General features: G+C 30.5%; 2 protein-coding genes across 2 annotated transcripts; both read left to right on the forward strand.

The window, feature by feature from the left end:
- Positions 1-553: 553 nt before the first annotated feature.
- LOC143251647 (uncharacterized) lies at positions 554-7775 on the forward strand. The gene is made up of 5 exons (XM_076502910.1): positions 554-1209; positions 2170-2454; positions 3753-3895; positions 4888-5016; positions 7740-7775. Exons 1-5 carry the CDS (start codon positions 1149-1151, stop codon positions 7773-7775), a joined length of 654 nt encoding a protein of 217 aa, XP_076359025.1. The 5' UTR covers positions 554-1148.
- On the forward strand, positions 3697-27016 carry LOC143252860 (dynein axonemal heavy chain 6-like). Its single transcript, XM_076505642.1, has 6 exons — positions 3697-3895; positions 4888-5016; positions 7740-7852; positions 11761-11904; positions 12759-12967; positions 16638-27016. Exons 3-6 carry the CDS (start codon positions 7835-7837, stop codon positions 16657-16659), a joined length of 393 nt encoding a protein of 130 aa, XP_076361757.1. The 5' UTR covers positions 3697-3895; positions 4888-5016; positions 7740-7834; the 3' UTR covers positions 16660-27016.
- The last annotated feature ends 410 nt before the right edge of the window (positions 27017-27426 follow it).

The following is a 27426-nucleotide window of genomic DNA, read 5'->3' on the forward strand; positions in this document are numbered from 1 at the left end:
AGTTTAAATCATTTACAATGATTACAAAATTCATCGTGAGTATATTGAAGGAAGTATTTAGCAGGTTGCTGATACAAAGGGCTGTTCTCCATCTTTGTTTATTATATTTTGTTACTTTATTGTTATTTAAAAGCGAGTTAGGTGTCTAGATTAGAAATACTCATTTCAGATATTATACATCTGAAACGAAACACATTGCTTTGTACCTGCAACGAGAAACCTTTGTATGCCCTACAGTAGGGAGGTATATTTGTTCGATTTTTTTGATGTGATGAGTATATTGTAATAAATTAGATGATTATGTAATCTTGCAACTCTCTCACAAAAGTACTAATAAAACCGAAGTAGTATAATATCATTAAATGTAATATGTAATAATTTGTTGAAACTATTTCTTTAAGAAATATCTTCGTTACATTGAATGCTTCAAAGTAATAATAATGTTGTTTCTTATAAGCTTCTCACTCTAATAAAGGAACCAGTATGAAAAAAAAACAACATAACATAAATGTAATTAATATAATATCACTTACGCTCTTTTTAATATTCAAGGAATTCGCATGCCAGATTTTTCTTTTGTAAGTCTCATAAGATATCTTGGTAGTCTTTCAAATCAGCAAAAATTTAGTTATATACCTATTTTTACTAAAGAATGGTTTATTCATTTGTAATATTGTTTTGATTTTTGAAATATAACCTTTTGTTTAAGAAAATGGGAAAAGGAAGGATGTATGTCAACAAAATATTTCATATGGACAAAAGAGTTGTGGACTAAGTTTAAATGCTTGTCGTATTTTGAGTGATTTTCTTTCTCCGCTGCGGGGCACGCAAAACGCTGAAATATAGTAGCAGCCATTTTTAGGGCTTGTGTATGTGGGGGATACGCTAGTTTTCAATAGACAATACTCGCATAACAACGATGGTAGTTTAGTTTTTTTAGAAGAATTGTGTGCGGGTTCAGATAGTGGTCTCTCTTTTACTATGAGTATTTAGTATTGCATATTCGAGTTTCAACTAAAACCGGAAACTACTGTATATAACTAACTAAATCATTTTTTCTTCAATTACAAATTGTCGACGCCATTGTGGAAATAATGAATCGAACTGTTTTATAGAGCAGATGTGCTTTTCAGAAATTAGCGAAAACGATGACAGTAAGGATTGAAGTTGTCTGTCTCTTCATTGTGTATTTTTTACTTCAAGGAAAAGGTGAGTAATATTACATTTTTAACGTATTGACTAACAATATCTGCCATTTGCAGAATATTACTAAACTCCTCTAACTTTGTTTAAACAAAGTTATTCACCATTGTCCCTTATTTTCTCTAGTGGTTTTACTCTGTTTTATTTATTTATTATATGAATTAGTTTCTAGCAACAAGTGATGATTTTAATCTTCTGTATAGCATTTGTGAGGTCATAACACTTTGGACACAATAATCACTAAAAATCTTGAATATTTTCAAAATAAATGATAAGTACATGATAATGATTCCGAAATACATTTATTTGTTTGGTTCGGTTGTTGTTAAGCACAAAGTCATACAATGGGCTCTCTGTGTTCCGCTCACCATGAGAATTGGAACACGATTTTTAGAGTCATAAACCTGAAGACTTGGCGCTGAGGTGCTGGAAGGGGAAAAATTACGATAATATAAATTTTGAAAAAAAGGTTTTATTTTCTTATTCGAAAAGGAAAAAATAATTAACAAACCGAAGAAAATATTTTAATTTTAAATACTTTCATGAGGTTGAACATATTTTTAACAGAAACAGCTGGCCCCTGCTAGTACAGTGCTAGGTCTACGGATTAACAACGCTAAAATCACGGGTTCGATTCCCCTCGGTGGGATCAGCAGATAGCCCAATGTGGCTTTACTATAAGAAAAACACACACAGAAACAGCTGAAATTTAAAACCATTCGAAAAGGAAGAGGAGAAACTCACCATAAGATCAAAATAGATATTTATTCTTCCATGTTACTTTTAAATTTATTTCTCGTTATAAATTGACAATAAGTTAAATATATATATATATATATAAAACACATATTTAAAGTTACTCAGTGACTATAACTTTATTTTTAATTGCTAAATATTTTGGTAATTTCATAAATTTTATTCAATAACCTGCACTGACTTGTGTTTAACTTTTTTCTTTTTCTTCAGCTTTTCCAACTATAAAACCCTTTGCATTTCCTAAAAATATAACTTTAGGTAATGGATACCAAGTTATGTGTGCTGTTGACACAGGAATATCACCTTTTCGTTTTGAGTGGTTTAAGGATAGCGTTTATTTAGACATTGAGGACAAAAACAAACGTGTTATCACTGATGAGAAATTTTCAGTTCTTGTGATTGATCCTGTAACCTTGTCGGACCAAGGAAACTATACTTGTAAAGTAAAGAGTGAAAGAGGATCAACTAGTTTTTCAACGGAGTTGTATGTTAAAGGTAATTGCATTCATTGAACAGTTAATATTGTTTTCAGTTGACATGTAACACACTTAACGAGGAGCGTATGGAATACTGATATAGTAAATCGAACAAAGCAATTCCATCAGAACAGTAGGAGCCTAATACATGAATCTCTTACATTAATATGCACACCACCACTTCTGAATTCTGATAAAGCTTTGCTCGAGTGTTTTGGACTGAAAAGAAGAAGTTGTATAATTTACCTTTACTTTGTCTTCAAACTGACTGTGACCTCTTGACATTTGAGGTTGTATGTAATAATTAAAACTGCCTTTTTTTATATATGCCTTTAAGGAAACAAAATGAGAGAAAATGAGAAAATGTTATGTTAATAACCCTAAAACGTTTTTGTCCCAGTGAAGAGAGCATTCCTGCAAGAATAGAAATATGGTTAGAAACAGCAATGTTGAATATGTTAAACAAACCTTGACCATTAATCCAGCCAAAAAGAAGTATGTCACTTGAGCCAGATGGAAGAAAAACTATATCAAAGATAACAGCAAAAGCTAGGAAATGTTGAGAGATAGTCACAAGAAAAGTTACAAGAAGGATAGGCCTAGGGCTCAGTCGCTTTTGAGACTTAGTACAAAAAATGCCACAAGACAAATATGAAAAGTTTTAAATAAAAAGATTAGGAGGTAGAAATGGGATCACCAATAGAGTAAGAGAACAAATTAGGAATGGATGGGATAACATTACAATACTTGGTGGTTCTTGACATGGTGCAACCTAAAAAACTTAGCATGGTCATTGTTCTGCTTATATTTTATGTTTTATTGTGAACTTTGATCCAACTATAGGCATGAATTGGGTTTTATCAGTGACTAATTCTTTCTAAACAAGTGTCAAAAAAATTTAAAGGAAAAATTAGGAAGTAAGAATGGGAGCACAAAAAGTAAGAAAACAAGGCATCACTTTTAAAATAATTACTTTTAACACTTTTCTTATGAAAATTAAATAATCATTAATTATTAAATCACTAAGTTAGTTAAATAACAACTATTAAACTAAACAGTCTTGTATATCCAACATATTTACTTGATTTTTAATGCTGTGTCCTGTGACAGAAGACTGCCTCATTGGAGCAATAATTATTTTATAATGTAAGAATACTCAATCTGTATTGTTAGTGAAAAGGAATAACCAAAAATAAAAGAAAGAAAGCATAATTGAAAATCAGATGTTGTCCTTTAGAGCAAGATTTGTTATTTCAGGATTGCTGTGTGTTTGTAATCTAACTTAGGATGTTGTTTATGTTTTTTTATAGGCTTTAGGTGGTTTGCTCTGTCACTTGCAGAAAACTATCAAAAATGAATCATCAGAAAGAGAGACATATAAAACAAATTTGAATACATCACTTGTTAAAGATATTGATAAACTCAAGCAAGAGGTGAAAGATTTAAAAAGAGATGTTGAGGTAAGAAGGGTCAGGCATTGTAGCAAAGTCATGCATGCTCTACACATTATGGTTAGTGGTGCAGCATAAGCGACAGTCAATGCCTACTACTTGCTTGTAGCTCAAAGGTTAAATTTGAATGATATTGACTATCTGCCTTCCCTCTAGTCTTTCAATTTAAACATTAGAGATAGTTAGTGCAGATAATCCTTTTGTATCGATATCTGAAATAAACAAACCAGGAGAAATAAATTTTTACAGATGTTTTTTACTGACTAAGACAAGTCAAAAAGTAAATATTATATGTACAGAAAATCAGATTTGTCAGTTCTGTTTGCTTGATAAACAGAAAGTACTAAAACAATATACTTAGTTAAACAGATATCAAGCACAAACATTCATCTTTCCACCACAGTAAGGGCTGTTCTGTTATATGTTGTTATGTGACTGCTTTTATAATGTTATATGTCCTTAGTCTAATAAGCATGCTCTGAATGATACAAATTTTATTATTACAATGAACAAATGAAATATATTTGACAAAAATATCACTTTTTAAATATTTTTTATTGATTAATCCAGAATATGACACTCAAGTTCACACATTCTTCATATCATATGTTAACATTTTATACTAACTTGTAATTAAACCACAAGTTTCAGAACTCAAGATGATTTTAATGTAAAAATGTATGTTTTTAATTATTAGGTTTTAAAAATGAAATATTATGGCTATAATATCATCAAACACCTTCTTGCTGTTTCTTATATTATATATCAGTCATTCCCATAGTATCTCTATCTGTGTCAAAGTGAAAGAGTGGAAGTGTGTGTTTTGGGTGCCTGGAGATAGATTTTTGTTTGTATGTGCAACAGTTTTGGAATTGTGAGAGTCAATGACAAAATAAGTGCTTGAAGTATTATAATTTTCTTTGTTGTTTTTAACAAAATAAAATAAAAACAATTGTTCTTAAATACATTGTAGTTATTTTTGTGGAATGTATATATTTTAGGAGTCATTTCTTATGGACGTGAACTCTGAACCTCGGAAAGTTACAGACTTACTTTCTTCCTTGGCTGTGAGGTTAGAACAAATAACAGAACAGGCATCCCAATATAAACAATACCAAAGAGATTTTCAGGTTTGAAATTTAAGAGAAGAGAATGTTCACAATGACAGTAAAAATGGTAGCAATGAAAATGTTGTAGTATAAAAAACTTGCATGAAAGTGTTCATACATGAAATTTTAATGTTTTAGTTTCTAGATTCAGACATTTTGATATTTTAATTTCTCAGAGAAACATTAAACAGTTAAACATAGCATAAGCAATATCAATTTTACAGTTGTTTTTTTGTGTGTGTGAGTTGTGATAGTTCATGTGGGGTTAATCAGCCACACAAGTATTGGTATTTCTGCTTAGTCTATTGTATATTAGAATTGAAACTTTATAGCCTGCATTCTCATATTTATTCATACAATATATTACTATTTTTACAGCATCATTTATCAAATTTGAGTAAACACTTAGCAAGAAGAAAATTTAGTATTTTAAATCAGCTAATATGATTTTTTTTCTCTTCTCATCTCCGCCATAATAAATAAGTTCAATGTTTACATTATTCTTTATTATTGGTGTATTAATGTTAACTTATTCATAACAAAATGTATATCACCATTAAATCTAAAGTTGGACATGGTTTACATGAATAGCACAACCACTATTCCATGCTTGTAATGTGTTTCATCATTTTTTTATTTGTGCACTATTGTAGCTTAACAGCAATGGTTAGTGTTGACAGAGTACAATAAAGGCATAAGAAAATGACAAACAGCAAGAGGTGCAGCATATATCAGGTCATCCCATAAATAATGTCCAAAAATTTAATACAGAAAGTGCATCATCATTTCTGTCTTTGTAGAAGGCTTTAATGGCTAAAATATGTAATAGGATGTGTATAAAATATTCAAACAAATAAAAGAAACTAACCCAACTCCACTTTTTCAGATCATTAATCAAATGAACACTTATGAAGATGGATGTGTCTGGGTAGTACCTTAGGTATATAATGCTTTACAAATTTAAAAAATGCAATAGTGAAGCAGAAACTACCTGAAACATTCAAGGTGTTTATGGTGCAGTCTCTCTCAATGAAAGAAAATGTTGTAGGTGGTTTCAGAAGTTCAGATCAGATGACTACAGCTTAAGTGATGTGCCCCGTTCATGTTGTCCTGTTCAGTTTAATGACAACTTGCTGCTGGCTGCACTTGACGAAGATTGTTATGTAACAGTTGAAGAACTAGCACAGAAGCTTAATTCAACCCATTCAACAGTTCACCATCATTTGCAACATTTTGGAGAGGTGTTAAAACTTGGAACATGGGTCCCCATGATTTGACAGAAACCAACCTTTGAGCAGCGAGCTGACATTTGCACTTTTCTGCACTCTTGTGAATGTAACTTACCTTTTTTTTGGGCAGGATAGTGACTGGAGATGAAAAATGGATATTTTATAAAAATTTTAAGCATCGCAGACAATGGCTCAGTACATGTAAAATGGCTAAGGCACACTGCAAAATAGGAATGTCTTGTTAAACGTTTGGTGGGATATTGTTGGTGTGATCCACTTTGAGTTGCCCCCACTCAATGTAACATTCACACCAGACTTCTATTGTCAACAGTTAGAGCACTTGAATGTTGCACTAAAAGAAAAGAGGCCTGCTTTCATCATTTGTAAAGGTGTTGTGTTACACCAGGATAATGCACAGCCCATACAGCAAGGATCACATCTGCAAAGATTGAAGAGTTTGACTGGGAAAAACTTTCACATCCTCCTTATTCTCAGACCTTGCCCCATCTGATTATAATTTATTTCAAAGTACTCTCTCTACATTATTTTCCTTCAAACCCCAATAATTTTATAGAAGTGGCATTTAGAAGCTTGTGAATTGTTGGCAGGAAATAATTAATAATAATGGAACATGCATTATTGATTAAATAACAGTAAAAGCATTTTAAATACTTTCTCTTTTTCTGAACCTAAAATTGGACATTACTTAAGGGGTGACCTGATATATATATATATATAGAAACCACATTTCTATTTAGATGAACCTGACATTTTACAATCTCACATGAGTTTTGCATGTATTTGTTAGATATTTTATTGGAAACTCAATCCACTACACAAAAATTTCAACCCAACAGACCAAAATAAACTATATGATGACATTCACTTTCAATGATATAATTTAATGTGACTTTTATGGTTACTAGATGACATTCAGTTGTGCTATAAGTACAAACCAACTACAGTCTGCCCAGGACAAGTTACTAGTGTGAAAGATTTCTAATAGCATATTGGACATTTTTAACTGCAAGAATCACAATTAATCATTTATTTGTTTTAACTTATTCTAATTGCATTTTTCTTTTATTTATTTTTTGAAATGAAAACATAAATGACATCTAAAATTATTTTTATCTCCACTGAATTAAAATAAAAATATCAATGTGTGACCCTTTTCCACAAATTTACTGTTAAATTCAAAAGAATACTGCTCAATGTTTTTATTTTATTTATAGAATTTTGTATGATATTTTCTCAGTTATTCAATCATAATTTCTTTGTGTGGCAACAGAACAGAAGTTGAATATAATGATTGTATTACATTTTATTAAGCTTTTATATGATAAAAGTACAGGCTGAGAAATATTTTCAGTCATTTTAATACAGACAATAGTATAATATGCTGTCTAACCAAAATGTTTAGAAGTTATTAATTTAACCCTTAAGTATCTTGCATTTAGTAGTTTGAATTCAAGTTTCTTAATTTCTAATATCTTATAAATTTTTTTGTTGTAGTTTGAAGTCACCCACTATGAAGAACTGGAAAAGTAGCTTCTGAACTTCGTCTAAAACAGTTACTGTGGAATTCTTTCTTTACCTGGAATGCTTTAATGCAGGAATGGAGAGAGGTTTACACTTTGTTCTATTTTTTAAGAATGTTTTTATGTTTTATAAGTTCTTTATTGAAATGTGCTTGAGATTGTCTGAGACTTCTATTAAACTTTTTAAAAAAATTAAAATTGTTAGTTGTTTTAAACAATGCACATACGAATGTGTTATAAATAACAAAACATTTACACCAGTTTAGCATATAAACTTCAAATACCATAACATCATTTGATATTTGATACTTTTATATATTTTTAGTATTGATGGGATTGGTTTTAGTTTTCTCTGTGTATATTTTGTAATATACTTGACTGTTAAGGTTTATATATGTGTAATATTTAAATGAAATAATTTTTATTCCAAAACATACCATCAGCTGACAAAACAGCTATTCTTTGACATCAGCTTTGTCTATCTAATCATTGGTCTTGTATGCTCTTGTCTTTTACAACGCATTTAAATGCTTAGCAATATCTAATTTGCAAATTTCTCCTCCCTCTTCTATGCATTTTTTATCCTGGTACTGTATACAAGTACCTGACTTAGATAATTTAATCACTTATTCTTATGACAACAATGTGTTGCTTATCTTCCTATTGTGGAATGTGATTTTCACACCATCTTGTGGATTTCAGTATAATTATAATTAAAAAAACAGAAGTGATATTTACAGGTATGAATTCCCATATTACTGTTGCCAGCAAGGCAGCTAATCCAACTTTCCATACTCCTCCTTTGTTATATAGCATCTCTCTTTCCTTTGGTATGCAGTTGTCCATATTTTTATCCACTGAGAAATGGAAACTTTTATTTGTCCTGGGGTGTTTTATTTTAGGGCTTCTAAAATTGTCTTTTTGTTGATCCTGGAGAGAATTTGGATTATGTTTTCTGACATTTTTCTTTACTACATTGGCTTTTGAAGTCTGATTTGTAGAACTTTCTCTTCTCTCTGTAGGACTTTTCTTTCTAAGCCTGTGGCAACTATGGAAGGGAATACATCTATCTCAGCAATTCTTTTACTATCTATTTCTCACATTTCCAATTGATTGTAACCTGAAAATTTGTTTTGGTCTATCAGACCTGGAAGTGTTATGTGATTCACTTTTTTTTCCTTTTGTAGTGATCTTCTTGACTTCTTGAATTTCCCCATTTTTTTAGAGGTGGATTCCCAAATATTTATTTTGCATATTTTGGTTTATACAGATGAGGTATCTTCTGAATTACATCTCAACAGATTCAGCACATGTTTTTTGCTGGCCATTTCATTCATACAGTGGGGGACTTTTTACAGGCCAATATTCAGACTTCTTCCATTGCTTTTCTCTCATCTTCTTTACATGCTTGGGCAGCTTCCTTCTGGGTATTTTTCCTTACCCCATGGCTGTTTTTAACATCTGCTGGATTATAAGGAGGAAGGGGGTATATTTGTACACTCTTGTATCTTTATTTTCCAGGGTCCTCTACATATTGATTTCACTGGCTTCTACTTTGTGAAGAGTGTTGCCAAGACAAGTATGCTTCTCTCAGTCCATTTCTATACTAGCAACTGATTTGGTAATTCTTACTACTGATTTCAACAGGATCTGTAGAAATGATGTGTTCAGTAAGACCATCTATGTGCTTTCTAGATGATATTACTATATTATCATGGACAATCCTGAATAAAGCTAAAGGTGATTCTGCCTGTCCCTGCCGAACATCAGATTGAATAAATTGGGGTTGGTTTGTCTTTAAAATTTAGGGACCTATTGCACTGTTCCTCATAATTCCCACCTTACATTTCCCCACCCCAGATTTTACTAATGGAGCTAGGGAGTTCTTACCATACACAGTTTACAGTCCCTGTGGTATTGGACAGAGGCTTTTCCTTCAGAGTGTTTGATCTCCAGAAGAGAGCAAAGTTGGGGGTACTTCTACTTCGGTCCCTGGATGTTTTTCAAATGTCATTTAGAGTGGGACCAATCTTTGCAGGAACCTACTCATAATTTCAGTTCATAGTTGACATGAAGCTATCTGGTTGGGGGTGCATGGACCTTCTTTTTTGATCAATGTCAATTTTATATATTATTTATGGAAGTAGATCCACTATCTCCTCATAATTCCAAATGTGAAGTACTCTGATCTTAGGTCTTTAATTGAGCACAGGTTCCACATTCTCTACATAATTCCTGGGGCAAGCCAAATACTCCTTATCCATTTGGTTATGGAGAGAATGAGTGTTCATAATTCCATACTAGATGATTTCTGTTTCTTTGATTGAGTGTAGCATGCATGATCCTGTGATTCCAAACCTGGGGTGTTGACTTCTGGACTAGTTCAGGTGGAAGAGAAAGTTTGTCCACTTCAGTGTTGCTTACTTTTTTATTGTGGTTTTGGTGGTGCAAAACACATCATTCTATAACTACAGGTTGGGATTCAATCAAAAGTATATATATATATATATATGACATTGCAGTCTTATAGCCTTAGGTGCCAATGTGAGATATAGGAACCAAGACCCCTTAATTCCAACCCTGAGTTGTTGCAACTTTGACTGTCTGGTTGAGGCTGGCTTGTAATAATTACTCATGTACTATTCCACTCTTGATATAGGAGCTCAGTTCTGGGTGAAGAGCATACCTGTTCTGGATGTAGTGTAGTTTCCCCACTTGTGTTCCACTTTTTTCTTCATACACCACTGTTCTATGCAGACACTTTCTGTATGGATCATGCTCACACTGGCCCCTCTACCTTCTCAGGGTGGGATTCTAGTTATATTGTCAGCTGATGGTAAGTATGTTTTGGAAGTTAACATTTTCCTAAACGGAAAATGTATTTCCAATAATATTACCTTCATTGACTTCTCCTACCCTGCTTCCCCACTGAAAGCCAGTGTCAGTCTTGATAAAGTGATTACATTATATAAATCAGATACTTATATATATAGTACCAAGATAGAGGACACATTGACAATGGTGGAGAAATTTGCAAATTAGATATTGCCAGGGACATTTACATGGGTTACAAAAGACTGGAGCATGTGAGACCAGTGCTTAAAAGTGCTTGGACAAGCCGATGGCAAAGAATGACTAAATTGTCAGTGGCGGTTATTATTACTGAAAATACATTTTAAATTTACCAAAATGTTAACTTAAATGACTATGAGAACAAAATATCAATTTCAGGCAAAATGTTTTATATGATCATCTCTTCAATGATCTGCCTTTACCTGTTAGAGTGCAATTTATTTTCATTAATTTCAATTTAAGATAAAACAATAAGATTATAATATTTCAGGAGATCTTATTGTTCATGAAAAAAAAAGGCCTAATAACAGGTATACCCTAGTGGGTCAGCAGTAAATTTACAGATATGCAGTGCAAGAATCTGGGGTGTGATTACTCAGAGTGCAGTTAGCTCATTGTATTGCTTTGTGCTAAGAAAAACAACAAAGGCTAATACCTGAAATTAAATTTCTACTTGACCCATTATTTTCTGTAAATATGTATAGTAGTGTTATTATTTAATACAATATTTTATATGTGTATATATACTTATGTATGAATATTATTATTATATTGAAACCTTTAAGTTGAAATTTTACACTTATCATTTTATAAAACTGCTTTTACAGTTAATTTTTAACTTTCACTGAAACTTATAATCAGTTGTGTGTTGCAGGTATTCATACCTTTTCTTTTAAAGTTCTAATGTATCATATGATTAGGAGTTGTAGATAAATACAATTTTTGTTGAATATTTTTTTTGCTTTCTGTAGTAGATGAAGAAGTGGGAAAAGAAATATTTTGAACTTCTTTCTTAAAACATTTACTTGGATGATATGTCATCTGGCCATCAGGATGTTAAGTTAGATAACTATTTATTAAAATACAGATGTATATGGACTTCAACAGTTTTTATATATTTTTTTCTGGGTTATTTTTAACAGTGTGATTTTGAAAACATTAATCCAGAGCATCTAAGAACACAAACAACAGAGTATCTGAAAACTATTCATCAGATTGAAAGAGGTTTACCGGTTAATAGTGTTACTTTATCTCTGAAAGAAAAAGTTGAAGAAATGAAAGAAAAGGTATAGTCTGTTAGTTATATCATGAAAAATATAGAGATTTAATTTATTTGCCTTGTTTGTTTCACTGGTTTTTACGTGCTTTTTCCCTTCATTTATTACCCCAAAAAAAAAAAAACCTTCGAAGATTTTTTTTTTATCATATATTTTATTGGATGTTTTGTCTCTTTATTATTCTAAGAGTGCATACTAAAGAGCACATGAATTGAAGAGTATCAGATGTGCAGATGATATTATATGTATTGCTATAAAGATTTTAATAAGCCAGAAATATTTTTTAAGACTTTAATATTCAGTGTTGGTGGGAGGATAGAATCTTGTTAGAAATTATTTAGGTAATAATATTAATGAAACTTCTACTTAGGTTTTCTTATGTTAACTTTGCTCATTTCCAATTTGAGTTATGCTTTCAGATTGGTGGATCATTTTACTTCAACTCTTTACAATTTATTATATAATCATAGCATTTTATAAAATGTTTGTTACTTCTTGTTCATTTAATGTTCTGTTCCAGTAGCATATGATGGCTGTAAATATAACTTATATGATGAAACAAAAAGATTAAATTACATACAACACCAGATTCTTCAATTATGTAACATTTTGAGGTAAGTTATAGGCTTGAAGGAACTCTATATCAACAGCAATAAAAAAACAGCAAGGTCTTTTAAAAGGTTTCCCATTCGTTGTGATATTTTTGTATTTAAAATGTATATTTTAAATTACCTTTGAAATTTTGAAAACTGGTCCCACTTGTTGCTGTATTTCTAAGTTAATGGAAATAAACCTGCAAAAAGTGGATTAAAAATAAAGCAGTGAATTTTATTATAATTACTGAATACTTGTTTTATTTTTAGGTTTCAGTTATAACTTACCTACGTAGCCCAGCCATGAAATCGCATCATTGGGATTTGATTGAAGGTGTCCTACAACAAAAAATAACTACTGGTGGACCTCTTACTTTAAAGATATTAGAAAAATTTAATGTTTTTACTTTTCATGAGGCTATCCAAAAAATATCTAATCAAGCAAGTTCTGAAAACAAACTGGAAGTGATTTTAAAAAGGTATGTTTAAAGATGTTTCTCTGATAATGCATATTTTGGAGTATTAATTCTTTTAGTATTATTCACATATGCAAGTGTAAGTCTCCATGCTTAACAAAGAATTGAAATTTGAAACTACAAAATAAAGTCACAGAAAAGAGAACTGATGAGATTGGTGACCAATAATCAGTATCAGAATTGGCATTTAAGTAATATCTTATTACAAAACACAGAAAATATATAATTATTTGACACCAATTTCTGGTCAGTGGGACCAACAGAAATGAAAGGTTGGTGATTGTATTTTATTCTTATAGGCTGATTTTGAAAATAAAAAGTACACAAGTAAGATTATTATAAAAAGTAATTTTAATATGTACACTGTAATTTCTAATGGTAAGAAAATGTCATGTAGATTATGTTTCTGTTTCATTGTTTTGACTTTTTTAGTGTTATTTGTGATTAAAAACAAAACATTAATTTATTAATGAAAAGCAAATAATCCCTAGAATTTTCTCAGCATTTACAATAATACCAAATCTATAGTTTTAAATGTTCAAACTAGTTTCTTTAGCAAAAAATATCTTCTATGATTTAATTAAAATATGTAAGCAATACAAAGTGATGAGGGTTTGAAATACAAGAATCCAAGGTCAAGAGTCCTTTGTGAAGAAATAACACATTGCCATTACAAAATGGTTATTTCTATGAGATACAGTTAGAATACTAACTGTATTAGTGACTGTTAGTCATTGATCTTGCTGTTCCTCTTTTGTTTACATATCTTGATTTACATGTGTATAGTTTCTAAATACTTTTATGTGTAATACATTTTTCACTTGTTTTATTTTAAAATTATACTTCTTGAAAGTCACAGAAATCACTACTTTGAAACATAATTATTTTTGTTGTATAACATAATGAATAAATAAGTATTGTAATTAAAACTTCTGTATTTTATCACTTAAATTTAGTAATTCCAAAAAACAAACATATACAATAAATTAATTCTTAGGTTTACAACCTGAATACAGTAGTTTAGGGTTCTTGCCAAACTTTAATTTGTGGATTTCATCATGTGGTGACTTAGTTGGCTGAACATCTGCAATATTTGTAGAATTCTGGGTTTAAATTTCTCTTCTTAATTGAGATTATTATTTTTTACTAAAATTTTATTAATTTTCATAAAGTGTTTGTAAATGTTAAGTAACTGTCATCCCCCATCTTTGCTTATTTATATTGTTTTTTAGTATAAAATTGGGAAAATAGTTTGGTTATTTTCCTGTTATATGTTTTTCATAAAGTTATGAAAGAAAATATAGTATAATCATCTACAAATATATAGTAACAACTCATGACTGTCTTTTAGACTGTTACCATCAGGTGTGTAGTAACAATGTATAATAGTTTTTAGATTGTTATCATCACAGTAAGTGGTTAGTTGTTCATTTCCCACAAGAATATGTGTTAAGTATGTTTTAACTTACCTGTTATGATTTACTTTCTTGTGTTGTAGCCCTTTAAACAAACATTTTGAATTTTGGTCGCTCAAAGTAAGATGTTTAGGTGAATTGCCTTTCAGTGTAGTCACGAAGAAAATGTGTTCTGAAGCAGAAATTACAATTATATTGAGGTTTATTTATATACTGCTACTGTTCAGTGTTTAAATTACAACATAAAAATAGTACAGAAATGAGAAAGGAAATAACTACATTTTTTTACATAAAATGCACTAATTTGAAAATAAAATCCTAGAGCCTTGTTATAGGAAATTAAAAACATCAAAACAGAATTAAGCTGTGATATTCATACATAATGTTTGAGATACCGGAATAGAGGACGTAATATGTTCATAACTATATAAAACAAATATCTAGTTTAAGTAAACTTATGATGTGAAAATTCAGGCATAATCTGCTACATTAATTAAAGGTATCTTACATTGAGCTGGTCAGTTGAAAATATATTTAAAGGTAATTGAGAAAATTACTAGTGATAAAATCATCTCATAAACTTTGTTTAAAACTATAATGCCATAATAAATGTTGAGTGATGGGTACTTCTAAATAGATTCATTTGGAAGCATAGTATCCATAATTGGCTACATGTGTGTTACTATATGATTTAAAAATTGAGCAAATGTTGTCAAATTTTAATATTTAATTTTTAGTTTCTTTTGATCAAAAGGAAAATTAATTATGAGTTGTATTAAAGTGGTCCTGTTTTAATGTTTAGTTAAAATTAAAATTATTTTTGTAAATATATGTACACAAATAAAAAAACTGAACATAGCATTTAATATTTTTAATCAATAAATTGGAAACAAGTTCCAATAATGTTTAAAAACAGTTATTATAGTATCTCATTAACAGTAGCAAGCACAAAAAGTATGATTTATTTCTCTCATATTCTTCTAACTGTAAACCTACACTGGGTCAGCAAAGAAATATTTCTAAAAAATCATCAGTAGTTGTATTGTGTGTTGCTCAAAACCACCAGTCTATAAATCACTGATATAAATAGCATTTTGACTGAGGATAGTTGTGTCTCATGTCCAGATGACCTTGTGGGCCTTTGTTTTGAGTTAAAAAGCCTAACAGGCAACAGTGTGCAGCACACAAATTGTACTGTTGAGATGCTTTGTGTTTTTCTTACTGGCAAGTGGAAACCCATATAATGCCACCAAACAAATATTTGTTAAAATTATATTTTATTTTGTGACATAATTTTGCACAAACTACCAAACTGTAAATCATTTTTAAAATCTTTATAGAATTAGCTGCCAGTTTTATATAACTACAATAAAATTCTGTACAAACTGTAATTTTTTTTTCATACATTTAAAATAAAGACACATTTAGTAGTTGTAAATACAGTATCTGAAATCAGGACATTAAAAATTCTGCCCTAATGAGAACATGGCTCACACTCCTGTACTCAGCCTGATATTCTAAAAACAAAATATTCATGTCCCCATAAGTAATTCTGTTCTCACATAATAATTCTTCACTCATAAAAGGCTCATTACACAATACTTCATCTCTAGGTCACAAAAACACAGCATGTTATGACAATCTTGCATACTTTCATCTCATATACCACAACAAACCAAGTGTTGAGCCAAGTAATTACAAAGATGGTTTAATTTAGTATCTGCTCAGCTCAGATGTCCTTCATGAGGAGGAAGAACATATTGGTCACTATATTATGCTTTGGGAATAGTACCCCATCAAGTGAATTACCAGAATTCAAGTCAGGGAGATAACACCTATTCTGACCAACCACTACAACAGTGATCATGTTTTTCACCTTATTGATTCATGTGATCTGTTAGAACTAAGAAAGCTAGGCAAGAACCTAAATAAATCAATTTTCTAAAATATTATCATTTAGTTATATATATGTTTTAGGTTAAAAAAAATCACCAAAATGCATGCAATCACTGTATGTTTTAAAATTTTGTCAGCTCAATATATTACTTTTCATACTTATTTTTTATATTTGTGCAGCTAGTTTTGAAAAATACAACTGAAAACTATACAATTAATAAAAATGTATGTCAATATTTCAAATTTACAAGATTTTAAATTTCAATATGACAAATCTTGAATCTAAACAATATTTTTGACTTTAGGAATTAATAATGTCTTCTTTAGGCCTAATTTTAATCTTTCTTTAATTTTTTTCTTAGGTGTAACAACAGATATGTTTGAAGATTTTGAAGTGAATTCTTCATCTTTGTGTTTACTAGGAACTAATCTGATATTCTTGCACTACTATTATGCTTGAAAGTATCTACTGTGTGTATTCCTATACATAGACTGTGTAAATATATTTGCTGGCCTCTCGTGCATATCCCTGTGAATAGTGACTGCTATCATCTTTTCTCTGTACTTACCTGTGAAGATCTGTACTGTTTTCTTCAAAGTGTATGTTCTTCAGGTAAAAGAACTAACCATTTCCACATGTGCTGATATCAGGAGGCTACAGACTCTTATCTGTCTTTGTCTTTGAAATTCAACACTAAAGTTCTAAGCTAATTTTAATAATGAGTATACTTTGAAATATCTACATTTATTTTTTAATTTAATAAAATGTATGTTTATATTTACTGCATATAATTCTACTGTAACAGTGGATTTTAAGATAAAGGTTTGTATAAGTATGTACTTTTTCCATAGCTTTTAAACATCCTTACTTAACTATGTTCTCTATTTTAAATGTCTTTTATTATAAACTGTAATTGCACCAATTTCTTCTTTAAAATTTAAAGTTGCTTATCTTGCATTAATTTCCATACTATTAAATTTATTATAATATTTTAAATTAAGTGAATAAAATACATGTGGATAATTATTAATCTGTTTCAGAGTTATCCATAAACATCTTCACTAGAAATAATAGTAAAATTACTTAGTTTTCAGACATAAATATTTATCACAATTACAATTAATGAGTAAATCAAAATTGTAGTATCCAGATGTGACTAAATTGTATTTACATTCTGTGATTATGAGTAAATCAAAGTTGTAGTATCCAGATGTGACTAAATTGTATTTACATTCTGTGATTATGAGTAAATCAAAGTTGTAGTATCCAGATGTGACTAAATTGTATTTACATTCTGTGATTATGAGTAAATCAAAGTGGTAGTATCTAGATGTGACTAAATTGTATTTACATTCTGTGATTATGAGTAAATCAAAGTTGTTGTATCCAGATGTGACTAAATTGTATTTACATTCTGTGATTATGAGTAAATCAAAGTTGTAGTATCTAGATGTGACTAAATTGTATTTACATTCTGTGATTATGAGTAAATCAAAGTTGTAGTATCCAGATGTGACTAAATTGTATTTACATTCTGTGATTATGAGTAAATCAAAGTTGTAGTATCTAGATGTGACTAAATTGTATTTACATTCTGTGATTATGAGTAAATCAAAGTTGTAGTATCCAGATGTGACTAAATTGTATTTACATTCTGTGATTATGAGTAAATCAAAGTTGTAGTATCCAGATGTGACTAAATTGTATTTACATTCTGTAATTATGAGTAAATCAAAGTTGTAGTATCCAGATGTGACTAAATTGTATTTACATTCTGTGATTATGAGTAAATCAAAGTTGTAGTATCTAGATGTGACTAAATTGTATTTACATTCTGTGATTATGAGTAAATCAAAGTTGTTGTATCCAGATGTGACTAAATTGTATTTACATTCTGTGATTATGAGTAAATCAAAGTTGTTGTATCCAGATGTGACTAAATTGTATTTACATTCTGTGATTATGAGTAAATCAAAGTTGTAGTATTTAGATGTGACTAAATTGTATTTACATTCTGTGACTATGAGTAAATCAAAGTTGTAGTATCCAGATGTGACTAAATTGTATTTACATTCTGTGATTATGAGTAAATCAAAGTTGTAGTATCTAGATGTGACTAAATTGTATTTACATTCTGTGATTATGAGTAAATCAAAGTTGTTGTATCCAGATGTGACTAAATTGTATTTACATTCTGTGATTATGAGTAAATCAAAGTTGTAGTATCCAGATGTGACTAAATTGTATTTACATTCTGTGATTATGAGTAAATCAAAGTTGTAGTATCCAGATGTGACTAAATTGTATTTACATTCTGTGATTATGAGTAAATCAAAGTTGTAGTATCCAGATGTGACTAAATTGTATTTACATTCTGTGATTATGAGTAAATCAAAGTTGTAGTATCCAGATGTGACTAAATTGTATTTACATTCTGTGATTATGAGTAAATCAAAGTTGTTGTATCCAGATGTGACTAAATTGTATTTACATTCTGTGATTATGAGTAAATCAAAGTTGTTGTATCCAGATGTGACTAAATTGTATTTACATTCTGTGATTATGAGTAAATGAAAGTTGTAGTATTTAGATGTGACTAAATTGTACTTACATTCTGTGATTATGAGTAAATCAAAGTTGTAGTATCTAGATGTGACCAAATTGTATTTACATTCTGTGAGTATGAGTAAATCAAAGTTGTAGTATCTAGATGTGACCAAATTGTATTTACATTCTGTGATTAAGTGTTGTGCACATTTTTCTCTCTTTTTTTTCTGACAGCTAAATAATCCATTATATATCTAACCACCAATCCATCCAGTCACAAATATATCATATAACTTAATTTCTTTGTTTAATAATAATCTAAGATTTTAAAACATATGACAACAATATGTTATTAATATAGATATGAACGATTTCCACTTGTTGGGCAAAATTCACCAAAGCAAGTCTTCTCTGAGAAGAATATTATAAATTTGTTGATGAAATAATGAGATTTGGTGATAATTATTTGGAAGTCAGTTCATGGTGGCTTCTTTTTCTTCTGTGATCAATATTTAGGTTTTTCTGAAAAATGTCAGGCATATTTTAAGCCACTTATACTGACTGGAATATAGTGTACATTTCTGTGACTGTAAAAATCAAATAACCTTTAAATCTTAAAAGATTTGAAAATCTTCTAATTTTCCTAAAAGTTTGGCTTTTAGTTTATATATATTGTTATGATCCTGCATAATACTAATAATAAAAACATGATAATTCTGCAATTTTGTAGTTTTATAAATATATACTATAATATTAAAAAAATCAAATATTAATGTATATATAATGATTTACAAAAGTGTATAATATATGAAATCATTCTTTCTTGGTAGATCCACATAGAACTGTATCCATAATTCATTGTAATTACTTTAAATGTAATATTTTGTAATTCAGTTTCAGGTTATAAATTCAAAGTTGAAATTCTTACTAGATGTACAGTTACAAAAGTTAACTGTTCCAAGATCAGTTGCACCAAAACTTGTTTATATTTTAAAAATGGTTTTCAGCAGTTCTAAAGAAGAACAAAGCTTACAGAAGTTAAAACTAATTATTAACCTTAAACTTACTAACTGTTTAGATTCATAAAACAAACTAATAATAGCTTATAACAGAAACCTACAATTAAAATCTGGTTCAAAAACTTTTTTTAATTTGATACAAAAGATGTCTGTTTGAATGGCCACTCAAACTAAACTAAAACAAACTTCTAAAAAAATACTTTTTTCTCTCTCTTCCTAATGGAAATTTGAGACCTTTTATATTGGACCCCAGAAAACATTATAGAGAGTGCATGTGATAAAAAAAAAAACATTAGTTTTACATCAATGATCAGAAAATACTTCAGTGTCTCTTGATTAACTACTTACAAAAGTACGGCATCATTGCAATATTGTTTCCATTACTGAAAAGGTACTTGGTTACCTGATCTCTGTATGTAGTAAATATAAGTTTCACAACCTAAAAGGGACACTAAAAGGTATACTTACACTGTCTTATCCACTAAATTGAACTAAACACTTAAAAAAAAATACCTGAAAGCCAGACACTTTTATTCAAATATTTATCAAACTTTCTCTTAAACTCCAATTAACTACATCCATCACATCTTAAGGTAAACCACTCCAGAGGCTAACCACCCTAGTATTCCCTAGTCTCAACTTTTTCACTTTTAAATATGAAAAATGAAAATGCACCAGCAGTATGAATTTGTTTTACAATCTTAATTATGCTCAATAAGATCTTTGAACATGTATTATAACCTCTTTCAGACTTTCACTCACTATTTTTGTAGATGCAGTCTATAATCCTATTTGCCCTGCCACTGATTAGCAACAGTATATTGTGATGTTGTTAAGTGATGGATCAGCCAGAACACAAAGAAAATAAAAGATTTTGCGAGAATACAGGCAAAAACAAATACTTTTTTTAACTAAAGGTGAACAAATGGTATACTATCTGATGGTGTTATTGTGTTATGATTTATTTGTTTGAATGAGTGTTGTTCCATTAGTTGTTGTTTTTCTAGGGTTTTTGTTCAATGTTTTAGCTGATTCCCTTCATCAGGCAGTAAAGAACATGTTGCAGTAGAATATATATGAATAATGTATATATTGTATTTTATATTGTGTCATATAAACTATCAGTAATTATTAACATATTACTTATTTTATAACAGTTCCTGTGTAATCTAACCTGAAAACCTAATTATCATAGTTTTTTCAGGGTGTGCTATTTGAGGTACTTTCAGAACAGTTCACAACTATTTACAGTTGTTCCAGTTTTGATGTATGTGTTGAAGGTTTTAACATCTGACTTCAACTCTCTTCATCAAATACTTTTAATATTTTGTACTGCTGCCTTGTGTATGATGAAATGTGGAATATAAAAAAAAACTGGAGAATAAAACATTGGAAAATGTCCAGAATAATAAGTTTTCATTGATAATTGATAAATCACCAACCAATAACTTTAAAAATTGTTGGATGTTTTAGTTGATTATCTTGCCCCTAAAGCTAAATATTTAAGTGAAACACAATGAACCATTGAGTATGATAAAAGCTGATATTGAGTCCTTGTATTATGAAAGTATTAAGCTATGGGAAAAGCAAAGATTTATACACATGGTAGAACATAACATTATTTATAGGACTAAAGAATGTATTAAAGACAAGGTTATAAGGTTATATGAGTTTATTTACAGTAGGCAATAACTTTCAACAACAAACAAGCAGCACACAGTCCACTTGTTTTAAAATAATGTATTAAAACAAGTCAAACATATATACAAATGTTCAGTATACTCTTGCATTGCAGTTGTATTCAATGCTTTAAATAATTGTCCCTTTTTAATCATAACTCTACACAAGCTGGTTTATTTACTTTAGAACATAGTTTGACAAGATGCATTATTATTGTCTGAAATTTTTACAACTAATAGAATGACAGATTTTCAACAAAAGACAATTTTATCCCAACCCCATGTACACATATTCATAAAAATCTTGAATCACACCTGTGGAAAATATATTTTATTTGTCAATAACCTTGTGTGTATATAAAGCATTTTATAAATCTTTTATAAAGATTTGGTTGGTTAAAGTAGTGGCTGTACACAAGGTTTAAGGCATTATGAGAAATGTGATGAGATGTTCCTTTGTAATTTGTGTGTTGTTTGGAGTCAGTAATCAATATGTAAATAATATTTAGGATATAAAAATAAGGGATAATGAACATATCTTTATTGTTCCACCATTTTCTGTAGTCTTGTACCCACTCTTTAAAAACAGTTTTTCAATTTTTTAAATTCTTGAACACTTAAGATAGTGTGCTAAAGTTTTGTAGGCTTTTTATGTAAATTAGAACATTTTTCTAGATGTCTTAATCATATGTAGAAACAAAAAATATTATTGAATTTTGTTGTGTATTGATTTCATAAATTTCGTATTTTATTTTAATGATGAGCATATAAGACCTTATTTGGAAATTAATATAACGACAGTCAATGAACTTTTGTACAAATGTTTTGTCAGCTTTGTTTAAGTCATTAAAAAAATTAGTATTACATGTATGATTTTTTTTAACATCAAATTATGTACCTTACTTTAAAATAAAATTGTTTAGTATTAATATTATTTATTTAAAACTAGTATATTAATATTGGATTACCTAGGATTGAATTAATGAATGTGATATAGCTTTTTTTTATTTAGTTTTTAACATACAAAATAGTAATATAGATGCATGTAACAGAATTTAACAAATACCATTACCAAATTAAAGTTTCATTATTTTAGAAAACCTTTTTAATTATGAAATAAAATTACGGGAAACTATTATACTTTTAAATTTGCAATGCATGCTTGAAATAAATATTAAGAAAGAATAAAAACAATTAGCTGTGCAAACTTCATGGTTTATTTTATGTGAGTATTGAAAATTACCTTGTAATTTAAATAATTCAGTATGTATCATGTAAAAAAAAAATTAAACACTGGTGTAGGAATCCAGATTTTAAAGGCCATTTTCTTAGCTTAGAATATGGATAATCCACCTAAAATGTTGCTTATTCTGCTTTCCCAGCTTCTGTCCTTAGAAATTGTTTTGTAATTTAAATGATCCAGCAGGTATAACATGTGTAAAAAAAATTAAATAATATCCATGTTTCCTTGAGATCATCAGGAATGACAGTTTTGAGTGGTTGAAACAGTTGAGATACTACTGGGATGTGTATGCTGATATTGGAAGTGCAATATTCCAACATGTATCTCTTGTAGGTCATCATGTATCAACTCTTCACTAGTAAGAGTATGACATAATCATGTGATGCATGTGACTTCCTCTGCATTCATCTACTGTATTATCATTTCTTGGTTAGCAGCATTTGAGCTCAGGCATGCTCACTTGTTTGTTTATTGCTGTATGTACAATTTTGTTTTTCTCATGTAGTTATTCTTTGCCTTAATCTTATTTCTTCAACCTGATTTTTATGTTCATATTTATCCTATACCTTTGGTTTTTCCCATACTGTAGGACTTTTACTTTCCCTATTCTTAACATTATTATGCTTTCTTTCTGGATACATCACCCTCCCAGACATCTTATCCTTCTAGATTGGGGCATTAATGTGGTTCAAATTTCCTTTACTCTACCCCTGTTTAAACCATTTTTCTCATTTTCCAGGTTTAATTTTTCCCTTAAATCATATTTCCTTTTTCTCCTATCCTGTGGATGCTAAAGATCAGATTTGTTTACCACTGAAGTTTCACCTATCCTTTATTAACCTACCTATATTCTCCTTTATTCAGATTTTTTTTCTCTCAAAGACTTTAGCAACTTAGGAGAGATGTTCTTTCTTTTCTTCTATTCCCATCTTTGTTTTTGACCAAAATTAAAATGTGCTTCTGTGTCTGGTCAAGGCTCTTCATTCTTATATAGCCTATACTACTAACTTGCAGAGTACAGTTTCCACCTCTTTATCCTCTGACAATCCTCCACCCTTCATATCTTTCATCCTCTACTCTTACCAGTTGGGTCCACCCTATGGTTAGGTTGGCCTATTCTTCCCTACCTCCTTCCTCCCAGACTTTGTCCTCATTGTTCTCTCAACAGATTTGACATCTCACTTTTTCCATTGGTTTTCATCTGCATTGTCCAGTGGAGAAGAATATCCAATCTGACATATGGACCATTACCTGTACAGGTTCACCTCTCACTATCCCTATCATATCATGTTTTTCTCTTCACTGGCGTCTTGTGTACCACTTGTGGCTGTTATTCAGGCTTTGGTGCAACTCTAGCTGGTAAGTATTTATTCATACTTTCTTTCTTTCAAGGGGACCTTTATTTACTTTTTATCACATGGATTCAACTCTGTGGTGAATGATGCCTAACAAGATATTCTTGACTCTAAATCCACATTGTACAGCCATGTTGACTTGCACTTTATCTTCCATGCTTTGCATACTGACTGCAAAAATGTGTACCACAAGATTGCTTAAACGTGAATAACTTTGCAGTATTTTGCTTTGTAGACATGTCTGTCTCGGACTGGTACTATCCATGGACTGTGTGGGTAAAGCAGAAGGAGATTGTAGTCCATGCCTAGAGGGAATGACTCATTATGGTCTGTTTTTGAAAATAAGGTTTTGTGGTCACCCATCACAATGTTTCCTGTGATAACATTCCTCTGGACTATCTGATGCATTGTCACCTTCCTTTCTTCAAGTGGAATATGGGATTCATTGACACATTCCAGTTCCAAGTTGCTGGAATGGTTGTGGATCCTCACTGTGGAGATGGGGTGTTCCACAAGATTGCTTGAAGGTGAATATCTTTGCAATATTTTGCTTCATAAACATGTATGTCTCAGATTGTATTGCCAATAGACTGCATGAGTAAAGCAGAAGAAGATTGCTATCCATGCCAAGAGTGAATAACTCATTATGATCTGTTTTTGAAAGTAATGCTTAGTGGTCACTCATTGCAATGTTTCTTGTAATAAATTCCTCTGTACTCTCGAATGCATTCTCACCTTCCTTTCATCATGTGGAGTATTAGAATCTTTGTCACATTTCAATTCCAAGTTACTAGGGTGGTGGACCCTTGAGCACCATGCTGAACAAGCTTTGCACAATAACCATCCAGTTACAGAGTAGGTAGGTGGTGCTTTGCAGGTGTTGATGATATAATAGCACCAATTTTGCAATAATCCTTACAATTGAGTGAGAAGTCAAAATGTAGTTCACCTGTTTTGATTGGGAACCATCTTTTTATCCTAGTGTGGATGTCTGTACCCTATGAACAGGTTTTGAATTTAGAGTGAATCAGTCAATGTAAGCCTTCATACAGGTTTCAGGTTGTCTTTCTTCCTCACTTGATTTCTTCCGTATGTGTTGTGGGTCACAGCAGTGATAAGTGGGATTGTTCCAGAGTATCCCTTGTCCTCTCTTTTATAGGGATGTTATTGCTATTTGGATGGTCTCATTCTGTTTCACAGTTGGAGGAGTTGATTACATGCAATAGACATCCTTTTGATACCAAATGTCAAGTATCTGGACTGATAGCTCAGAGCTAACCCTTGTCTCATACCCAAGAATCAGAGTGGTTTTCACTCTCCCAGTTCTTGGGTTTGAGATGAAGATGATATGATCCTCTCCTTACCCTCACATAAATATCTGTACCCCACAAAAAGAATTTGGATGTAGTGGGCTTACTGAGTATGGTCCACTGTACCATAGCCACTTTTACCCACTCATCGTGGGATTGAGTTACAATATCTTTTGCTGGTTAGGATCACCTTCCTACAACATTCTGTCCCACTTGGATGTGCTCTTCTTAATTTCCACCCTTATATCTTACACAGTTCACACATGGGTGAAAAGTATATGTGACTCAGAAATGGTGTGCTTCTCCTCTTCTAGTCTTTAAATCTCTCATTTTCAGGGGTATACATCATATGCTTGCACTGATCCTTTTTTTATTTTCAATATGGATTCTAACTTATTTTGTGAAAGGAGGTATATAATGTATCAGAAGTTATAATTTTCGTACACTGAAAATGTATTTCTTATGAGTAATTACCACTTCCTCCACACTTTTCTCCAGTGCTGACATTTCAAAGTGGTAGTTTGTTAGAGGACTGAAGAGAGAATCACACATGTCATGTGAGCATATCATTATCCTATTAGTGAAGAGGCTACACATGATGATTTTCATGAGACACATTTTGGAATCATGCAATGTGAATATGGAAAGGAGGGGGAACAAAAGGCTTGTGGCATGCATTATTACCTGTGACCCTTGGAAGTCAACGTGTATGCGTTTTGTCTGTTTTTGTCACACTTAAAAGTGAATGTTTATCTTGTTTAGGTGAACAAGAATAGCTAATCTTGTGAGAGAAGTATAAGTGTGTATCAGAAGAACATTTTCAGAATAGGAAATTATAACTTGTAACTATCATGTGTGTTGACAAAAACAGATACAGCTTTTTAAAATATTTAATTAGAGTTTGATTATCAGTATCTAATAATAATAACTTTTAAGACCACCTATTATTAAATGATCATAGTTTATGTCTGTTCTTTCCTTACATTTTTACAATTGAAAATATAGTGGCACTGCTATCATTTTTTAGTAACGAGCTCTTATTAGCTAACCATCTCTCCACTGACATTTTTTACTTTGCATGTCACAAGATGTTAGGAAGTTACAATTAAAATGTAATTAGACTACATTTTTTCTTGGTATAGCAATAAATATAGCTTAAAAATGTAGCTCATAATCCATATTTTAATAATGTAATAATACTTTCAAGTTTTTAATTTTATAAGGCAGTATTAAAAAAATTTCTGAATTTCTCCATTTGTGATAATTGAGTCATTTTCTTTCTTGGCATTCTTTTATCTCTAATTTATTCACCACCTCTGGAAAAATATGAAATTTAACTTAAATTGCTTGGTATAACATTGTTGTCATTCAGGTAATGCATAACTTTTAAAGCTTTCAATCTTATTTGATTACAGACCACAAAATAAACAATCAGCCTCTTCTTTCAACACTCACCTATCACATCCTCTTCTACAGATATTTCCAAGAGTTCTCTCTGGTGTTCAGTACTATATTTTCTTTAATCAGTAGAAAGCCAAGGGTTTACTTTATCAAACAATGCATTATATTATCTTCTTTACTGTAAATTATCAATTTTGCTTTCAATTAAAGTTTCATTTTCAAGGAAAACATACTGACAAGCTTAAATGAATTTTTAGTGACTTTTGTCACATAGTTAGCAAGCAAAAAAATTGTGATTGTGATAGTTATAGGGCATTGACTATTTTTTGCATGCTATTATTCTGTGTTATTTGGTGCGTTATTTAGAGTAATACTATTGTTACCATAAAAATGTAGAGTTAAATATCATTCTTTTACTGTGTTGTGAAAGATATATAGAGCTATTGAAACTGTTTATAGGAAGTAATTCTTGATGACAAGAAACCAACTTGAAATAAAAATGTATCTAAGAACAGCTGGTATGAGTATTAACACTGTTATTGATAAGGAGAGAACAGCATTTTGACCTTCCTAGGTCATCTTCAGGTTAAGAAAGA

The sequence above is a fragment of the Tachypleus tridentatus genome, chromosome 6 (genome assembly GCF_004210375.1).
Source record: "Tachypleus tridentatus isolate NWPU-2018 chromosome 6, ASM421037v1, whole genome shotgun sequence".
Classification (NCBI taxonomy): Eukaryota; Metazoa; Arthropoda; class Merostomata; order Xiphosura; family Limulidae; genus Tachypleus; species Tachypleus tridentatus.

Excerpts from the sequence above, each read along its gene's own strand:
- LOC143251647 (XM_076502910.1), top strand. The coding sequence starts at position 1,149 with ATGACAGTAAGGATTGAAGTTGTCTGTCTCTTCATTGTGTATTTTTTA. Across the intron at positions 1,210-2,169 it reads TTTTTTACTTCAAGGAAAAG|CTTTTCCAACTATAAAACCC; the intron begins GTGAGTAATATT and ends CTTTTTCTTCAG. Across the intron at positions 5,017-7,739 it reads AATACCAAAGAGATTTTCAG|TTTGAAGTCACCCACTATGA; the intron begins GTTTGAAATTTA and ends TTTTTGTTGTAG.
- LOC143252860 (XM_076505642.1), top strand. Across the intron at positions 11,905-12,758 it reads TTGAAGAAATGAAAGAAAAG|GTTTCAGTTATAACTTACCT; the intron begins GTATAGTCTGTT and ends TTTTATTTTTAG. Across the intron at positions 12,968-16,637 it reads CTGGAAGTGATTTTAAAAAG|GTGTAACAACAGATATGTTT; the intron begins GTATGTTTAAAG and ends TTTTTTTCTTAG.